This window comes from Salvelinus sp. IW2-2015, linkage group LG26 (genome assembly GCF_002910315.2).
Source record: "Salvelinus sp. IW2-2015 linkage group LG26, ASM291031v2, whole genome shotgun sequence".
In the NCBI taxonomy this organism is placed as follows: Eukaryota; Metazoa; Chordata; class Actinopteri; order Salmoniformes; family Salmonidae; genus Salvelinus; species Salvelinus sp. IW2-2015.
The window spans coordinates 37806646-37815340 of record NC_036866.1 but is presented as its reverse complement, the minus strand read 5'-3'; the positions used below and the strand labels follow the sequence as shown (position 1 = coordinate 37815340).

General features: G+C 42.2%; 2 protein-coding genes across 3 annotated transcripts in view; one reads left to right on the top strand and one right to left on the bottom strand.

Moving 5' to 3' along the window:
• bicd1a (bicaudal D homolog 1a) overlaps positions 1-8695 on the bottom strand; it is an 85299-nt gene that overhangs the window by 52389 nt on the left and 24215 nt on the right.
• LOC111952740 (pyrin) lies at positions 2645-8289 on the top strand. 2 transcript variants are annotated; one of them, XM_023971637.2, is made up of 2 exons: positions 2645-3372; positions 6713-8289. In XM_023971637.2, the coding sequence occupies exon 2, from the start codon at positions 6715-6717 to the stop codon at positions 8056-8058; it is 1344 nt and encodes a 447-aa protein (XP_023827405.1). In that variant the 5' UTR covers positions 2645-3372; positions 6713-6714; the 3' UTR covers positions 8059-8289. The 2 variants fall into 2 exon arrangements, with proteins under 2 accessions (XP_023827405.1, XP_023827404.1); XM_023971636.2 differs by lacking the exon at positions 2645-3372 and adding an exon at positions 4075-4643.

Sequence of the window (8695 nt, the reverse complement as noted above, 5' to 3'; positions counted from 1 at the left end):
TATTCGTCTGGAGCTCTGTCAAAGTGACCCATTGGTTCTTGTTACCTCCTTGACCAAGGCCCCTTCTCCCCAAAATGCGGCTCCGTTTGGCCGGGCCGGCAGCTCTAGAAAGAGGTCTGTGCGTTCCAAAACTTTCTTCCATTTAACGAATGATGGGACGCCACTGTGTTCTGGGGGACCTTCAATGCTGCAGACATTTTTTGGTACCCTTCCCCTAGATCTGTGCCTCGACACCAATCCTGTCTCGGCACAGCCGTTCTACAGCACAGTTTTTCTTTTGAACCTCATGCATAGGGTTTTGGAACTACTGACATGCACTATCAACTGTGGGGCCTAAGTGTGTGCCTCCAAAATTCATTCCCAATCAAGTGAAGTGACCACAGGTGTACTCCAATCAAGTTGTTAGATCCATTTGTGTAACTCTGCTGTTGATACTGTATGTGTTCGAAAACTGCTAATCTTGCTTTATCTTGGCCAGGTCGCAGTATGCAAATTCGAGAACTGTTTCTACAACTAGACCTAACCTTGGTTAAATAAAGCGTGCATTATTTTTAAATATTTTTTTATGATCTAATCTGAAAACAGGTTGCACCTAGCCTCAATTTTCAAGTCTTCTATCTAGCAAAAGGCCTCCTGAGATATACTTATGTAAAGTAAGTATTTCCATTTATTTATGTTATTTATATATATTCTATATTTGTTTCCGCTTCATCATTTATGGACGGTATTTGTGTGTGTAGGTATTTGATGTCGAAAACAATCTTATAATTTCTAATCCATTTTAAAATAAAAAGCCTGTACACTTAATTCAAAATGTTGGAAAAAAGTCAAGGCCCAGGTCGGAATACTCCAACATGAATGCGTATATTGAAGTTTACTTTAACTAGTATGCCCGAAGGGCTATTGCCACGGAGCTATCAATTTAAACAGGAGTTGACAGCGACTATAAAACACTATTCAGGAATTGGTGGGGTCCCCTGCGCGGACGTTTGAGCTACATGGGTAGGCTAATGCGATTAGCAGGAGGTGTAAGTAACAAGAACATTTCCCCCAGGACAAGACATAAGACATAGACCAAATACGTGATATTGTCAGAAAGCTTTAAACTCTTTGAGAAGCTAACTGCACTGTCCAATTGTTAAGTAGCTATTACAGTGACAGAAATAGCATCTATTTGTTTGAGGAGAGTGCTCAGTTTTGCAGACCTGAAAAAAGTGTATTAAGGTATCTCTTACCTGTGAGAGGATCGGACCCCTTTTCACAAACAATGTTCCACCTCAACATTAACATTGACATAACCTCAAAATCTTAACTGACGCTGCAGTCTCCAGTTCCCCTCTCGAAGCTAAGAAGGGATTATGTCTATTCTGGTGTACCATTTGAAAGGGAAACATTTTGACGTTTGTGGAAATGTGAACAGGAATGGGCGCCTAGAGGAATATAACATTTAATCGGGTAAGAAGATTAATAGCAGAAGAAAAAACATGTTTTTTTTTCGTTTTCCTAGTGTAGCAGTCATGCTAGTTGTATCTATTTTGCACTAAGGCAGCAACCAGCTGCGCCATAATGTTAATTCTTTCCCAGCCCACGGTGCAATTTTAGTGATATTTGGCCACTAGACGGCCAGCAGTGTATGTGCAACTTAGTTGTTCTATGTCTGATCCAATTGGAACAATTGCTAATTCTGTCTCTGTGCAAATATTGTCAGAGATGCCCAAATAATGTGCATCTCTAATTTGCCTGTTGGGGTTGTGTATTTGTCCTGAACTGTACTGAGAGTACATTAGCACTGAGTTTTGAATGTGAAGACGTATCTCCCCCATGCGTGAAACCCGATCTCATGCTAGACGGGTACAGTCATATTGAGTTTGAGGGGAAGATTGCCTCTAATAGTACATATGATATCGGTAATCATTCGTTGTGATTAATTTGAGGTAAAGGGTTATTAATTGACCTGGGTATCAAATAGGTTGAATTTGCTGCTCAATATAGTACCAGATACAATTATTGACATTATATTTGCTTATAGCACAAATAGGGTCCATTCTGTCTTTCTGAGAGTGTGGAATTAATATATTGTAGTTGCATTGTGCATACAAGTATTTTCTTGGCACACATACACAATCCATGTCTCAATTGTCTTAAGGCTTTAACCTGTCTCTTCCCATTCATCTACACTGACTGAAGTGGATTTAACAGGTGACATCAATAAGGGATCATAGCTTTCACCTAGTCAGTCTTATGTCATGTTCCTAATGTTTTGTACAATCAGTGTATTATCCAGATACTGTTTGTTAGCACTCGGTGGTCTATAGCAACTTCCCACAATAATAGGTTTTAGGTGAGGCAGGTGAACCTGTAGCCATATTACTTCAACAGCATTTGTCATGAGATCCTCTCTAAGCTTTACAGATATGTGACTCTGAATATTGTCATTGTCCTTCCTGTCTCTTCTGTAGATTTCAGAACCAAAAAATCTGCACCTTATGTCTCTTAACCTGATCCCCTGTCACACCCTGATCTGTTTCACCTGTCMTGTGCTTGTCCCCACCCCCCACCAGGTGTCTCCTATTTTTCCCCATTATCCCCTGTGTACTTATACCTGCGTTTTCTGTTTGTCTCTTGACAGTTTGTCTTGTTTTGTCAGGTCTTACCAGCGTGTTTGCTGTTTTCTAGTCTTCCCTGGTTCTAACCTTTCTGCCTGTCCTGAGCCTGCCTGCTGTTCTGTCCCTTATTGACTCGGATTAGGAACCTCTGCCTGTCCTCGACCTGCCCTTTGCTGTGTCTGCATCTGTGTCTGCATCTGTGTCTGCATCTGAGTCTTATCCTGAGTCTTGATATCCCCTGAGGCTGTGACAGCCTCTCAGCCTCCATCCATGCATAAAGCTGTTAAGAACCACATAGGACCTGTCAAACTCCAGGCAGCCATGTGGTAAATAAGGGTGTGTGTGTCTGCATGGAAAGAGATGTGTCCCAGTCCTCTGTCTCCAGCTCTCCATAAAGATTCATTAGGGCCTCATGTCCTATATACTGGGCTGCCATGGAGTCCGTGGTTTAGTTCACTGAACTAGTGGTTTGATGATTTAGGGTGTTGTATTAAGTACAAATTATATAATGTGCATTGCTATGTGCACCGACTTGAGTTAAGTTCATATTTAACTTGAGTTCCTTTAAGTTGATGTTATGCAATAGTTCTTTATAATAAGTGGGAGGAGGAGGAAATACATATTTTATGCTGGTATGACTGACGTCAGGGTATTATAGTAAAGTGAAACTATCCTGGCCAGGTACTGGATATAAAGTAATCCTCTTTCATGTGAAGTGAAAGAAGAGAGCCAACTGAGACACTACTAGAGGCAAACACATAATCAGGTGAGTGGACAAGTTTATTTACCAAGGGGACATTTAACGCTTTAAAGYTGCACTATGCAGACATCACTCTGCTATTTCCTGGTTGTAAAAATGTTAATAGTTCGCCTAATTTCAGTTTATGTGACAAAACAAGCAGTCATTGTGTAGAGAATCATTGTACCATCTAAACCGCTGTGAAATATATTTCCCATAACCAACAATTATTGTCTTTTCAGCTGTTTGAAGCTGAAAGTAAGACGCAAAAATAAAACTTAAGAARMCGACGCATAGAAATAGCAAGCATAGAACATATCTACTGCTTCTTAGACTTGCTTTCAATGAGAATTTAAGATGTATGTCCCACATTTCAATGTGTCGCCTAAAAAGTTACATATTGTAGCTTTAATAGAAATACAATGTATAGATTGGACATTGCAAACTTTTGTAGATAAATTGTGGATTATCTACAATACATTATACAGTTCAAATGTTATTTCATGGTAGTATCCTACTACCGTAATTTCCGGACTATAAGCCGCTACTTTTATCCCACGCTTTGAACCTCGAGCTTATACAATGACGCGGCTAATTTATGGATTTTTCCCGCTTTCACAAGATTCATGCCGCCAAAAAACTGAGCACCGTCACATAATGTGACGTAAATTGAGCGCGCTCAAACTTCCCATCATTCTGATTACGGTAGTCATTTTGTCACCCTCATCKTGGCAAAGACACGGAGAAATGCATATGATGCAGCTTTCAAGTTGAAGGCGGTCGATCTGGCTGTTGGAAAAGGAAATAGAGCTGCTGCACGGGAGCTTGGCCTTAATGAGTCGATGATAAGACGTTGGAAACAGCAGCGTGAGGAACTGACTCAGTGCAAAAAGACAACAAAAGCTTTCAGAGGGAAGAAAAGCAGATGGCCCGAACTAGGAAATGAGCTTGAAGACTGGGTCAACACACAGAGAGCAGACGGCCGAGGTGTTTCAACTGTATGCATTCGAAGAGCAACTTATGGTCAAGTCTGCCAGTGGGTCCTGACAGCGTGGAGCATTGTCAAAAAAATCCACTATCATCAACGGGTTTCGAAAGGCTGGACTGCTGCGTGTTGAAGAGGGCAGCATGAGCTCAGCGGTGAATTTGCCTCCGGATGAAAGTGACGAGAGCGACAATGAAAACGATCCAACATCAGATGAAGCAATTCTGAGGCTATTCAACTCCGACACCGAAGGAGATGACTTCAGTGGTTTCAGTGCATAGGAGGAGGAAGATAGTGACCAATGACTTTCTTGGTAGGTATACTGTTTAATGCTATTTTTTTATTTTTGTTACAAGCCATGTTTCGTTAAAGCCTATTTATTTTTGTTACAAGCCGTGTTTCGTTTAAAGGCCTATTTATTTTTGTTACAAGCCGTGTTTCGTTTAAAAGCCTATTTATTTTTGTTACAAGCCGTGTTTCGTTTAAAGGCTGTGTAAAGTTCATTTGTTTCAATGTACCGGTAGGCACCTGCGGCTTATAGACATGTGCGGTTTATTTATGTACAAAATACATATTTTAAAAAAATTCAGTGGGTGCGGCTTATATTCAGGTGCGCTTAATAGTCCAGAAATTACGGTAATATGCCCCAGGATAAATTCAACTTTTTGGTCACTGGCATCCCAATTATTATTTGCGTCCTGAGTGAGAAGTGTTTGTATGTGTTTGGTGTTGATACAAGGTATGACAGCAATCCATGCTTGGCCTGGCACTGTTTTCAAATGCTGAAGTTTTAGCATTTGTGGCACAAATCCCATMCAAGTCATGTTACCTACACTATATGACCAAAGTATGTGGACACCTGCTCGTCGAACATCTTATTCCAAAATGATAGGCATTAATATAGAGTTGGTCCCCCTTTTGCTTCTATAACAGCCTCCACTCTTCTGGAAAGGCTTTCCACTAGACGTTGGAACATTGCTGCGGGGACTTGCTTCCACTCACCCACAAGAGCAATAGTGAGGTCGGGCACTGATGTTGGGCGATTAGGCCTGGCTCGCAGTCAGCGTTCCAATTCATCCCAAAGGTGTTCGAAGGGGTTGAGGTCAGGGCTCTGTGCAGGCCAGTCTGTGCACGGGGGCATTGTCATGCTGAAACGGGAAATGGCTTCCCCAAACTGTTGCCACAAAGTTGGAAGCACAGAATCATCTAGAATATAATTTTATGCTATAGCATTAACATTTCCCTTCACTGGAACTAAGTGACCTAGCCCGGACCATAAAAAACAGCCCCAGACCATTATTCCTCCTCCACCAAACTTTACAGTTGGCACTATATATTCGGGCAGGTAGCGTTCTCTTGGTATCCACCAAACCCAGATTAGTCTGTTTGACTGCCAGATGGTGAAGTGTGATTCATCCCTCCAGAGAACACGTTTCCACTGCTCCATGGTCCAATGGCGGCGAGCTTTACACCACTCCAGCCAACGCTTGGCATTGCGCATGGTGATCTTAGGCTTGTGTGCGGCTGCTCGGCCATGGAAACCCATTTCATTATGCTCCAGACAAACAGTTATTGTGCTGACGTTGCTTCCAGAGGCAGTTTGGAACTCAGTAGTGAGTGTTGCAACCGAGGACAGACGATTTGTACGCACTAGGCACTTCAGCACTCAGCGTTCCCATTCTGTGAGCTTGTGTGCCCTACCACTTCACTGCTGAGTCGTTGTTGCTATTAGACCATTCCACTTCACAATAACAACACTTACAGTTGACCAGGGCAGCTCTAGCAGGGCAGAAATTTTACGAACTGACTTGTTGGAAAAGTGGCATCCTATGACGGTCCAACGTTGAAAATCACTGAACTCTTCAGTTCATTCTACTGCCATTCTACTGCCAATGTTTGTCCATGGAGATTACATGGCTGAGTGCTCGATTTCATACACCTGTCAGCAACGGGTGTGGCTGATATATCCGAATCCACTCATTTGAAGGGGTGTCCACATACTTCTGTATATACAGTGTATATAAGCATTTTTCAAGCACTCTGTCCAAATCATCCTAAAACATCTCAAATTGATTGTGTAGCTCAACAAAGTCACTTCTAGAAGATTTGTTCAGTTTGAGATTTAGCCTCTCTGTTATGTTTTCAATTTAACCAGGCTAATGATGCATAAGTCATTGACTGGCAGACTGAGCCAACATGGGCCAAGCAAAGTTTTTTTCCCAGAGAATACACGTAACCAATGCTGCCTTTATCTCTACATGGATATATACCAGTCATTAAAGTTTCAGTTCTTAAATGGGGCTTTGCATTCATATTCTAGATAGACTGAACAAAAACGAAGCTAAACTAAACTAAAACATGACTGTGTTTTCTTGTTCCCAGCCATGTCACCAAACAACAATAGGATAGGGAGGGCCCTGAATGCCAGCCTGTTGTACCTGCTGTTATCTGTGTGCCTGACATGCACCGCTACTCTGGACGAATTCGAAGAAGATATTGACATCGATGAMGAGGAGGAAGACCTGGAGTATGAGTACAGCATGAATCAAGACAGACACACCTGTGGAAGCGGCCAAACTGGTCAGTATCCATTCTGCAAGGACAAGAACCACTATGTCCACACAYGGGARGAGTGTGGAGAGATAGACGTCAAAAAAGTGAGGGTGGAAATGCAGCTGATGATCCAGGACCGACATGAGAAGGTAAAGGAGATCGCACACGCTGCAAAGCTCAGTGAGAAAAATGTGGAGAGGGAGAAAGAGGACACAGTGCTGTTACTGACTGAAATAGCAAGGCTCGTTGAGAAGACCTACATAAAAGTAATTGAGGAGATTGAGAAGAACCAGGAAGCAGCAGCAACCCGGGCTGTAGAGCACATTCTAAAGATATCACAGGAAATCTCTACGCTACAGAAGAGAAACAATGAGCTAGAGCAGCTCTCCCACACTGAAGACCACCTCCACCTTCTCCAGATGTTCCCATCCCTGTGTACCCCACCGGCTACCATCGACTGGTCTGAGGTCAGCGTTCACAGTGATCCCAGTGTTGGAGCTATGAGGAGAGCTGTGAACAAGCTGAGGGAAGCACTCGATAGTGAAGAGAACAGGCTGTCTGCTGCTGAGTTGGGAAGGATCAAGAAGTGTGCAGTGAATGTGACTCTGGACCCTGATACAGCACATCCCTACCTCATCGTCTCTGAAGACGGGAAACAAGTGAGAGTTGGAGATCTCCGGCAAAATGTCACAGACAGCCCTCAAAGGTTTGATTTGGTTGTTAATGTCCTAGGAAAGGAGGGTTTCTCCTCAGGGAGATTCTACTATGAGGTGCAGGTGGAAGGAAAGACTGACTGGGCTTTAGGAGTGGCATCAGAATCCATCAACAGGAAGGGAATAACTATTGTGGGCCCTGACAATGGATACCTGGCTCTATGGATGAGGGGTGAGAATGAGTATATAGCTCTTGATAAGCTTCCTGTCSTCCTCTCTCTTAATCAGACGCCCCAGAAGATAGGGGTTTATATTGATTATGAACAGGGTCAGGTCTCCTTCTATGATGTGGACAACAGGTCTCATATCTATTCTTTCTCCAATTACGCTTTAAAACCTGCTAAACTTTATCCATTCTTCAGCACCGGCACTGACAATGACGGTAAAAACTCTGCCCCATTGGTCATTACCCAAGTCAATCAGAAACTAAGTATTCACTTCCCAACTTTTGACAAGGCCTAAAAGTGGATAACAGGGAATGTTCTTTCATATATAAATGTTCAAGGAAACACTATGTTACATCAAATCATACATTTGGTTTCTTTTTTGTTGTTGTTGTAAGTTTCAAATGTTTTCATTTTTCTGCAGTTATATCCATTTTGTCTAAATTAAAGGTGATGAATGGCATTAACTGATGGTCTGTATTATATAAATCAAGTGTATCTGGAGAAATAAAAGGAACCCATTCAGTCACCAATTTGTCTCAATCTGAGTAGTTCCTCTTATGCAGAAGTGGCACCACAGGTCCCAGAGTGGTGTGGCAATTATAATTAAAAGAGTTTTTGTAATTAGGTCACATGTTTGTTTTTTTACTCCTGGCCTTGGGGAGGATGAAAACCCTGTCAAACTGCAGCAACATTGTACTGTACTTGTACACAGACACAGAGAAACCAACATGACTGGACAAGACATCTCACAGGGCTGAGCTTGCTTTATGCTGGTTTGTATTGTGTAGTCCTGCCCTATGTAACTCTAGYCCTTTGTCAGTCTTTGTCAGCTGTTGTGTTTATTGATTAATTCCAGTTAATAATTTTGTGTTGATAAAGTCTAGGTAGCCTAGTCAGCTTGAAGTTGGAACCAAATTTGATCCCATTCACAT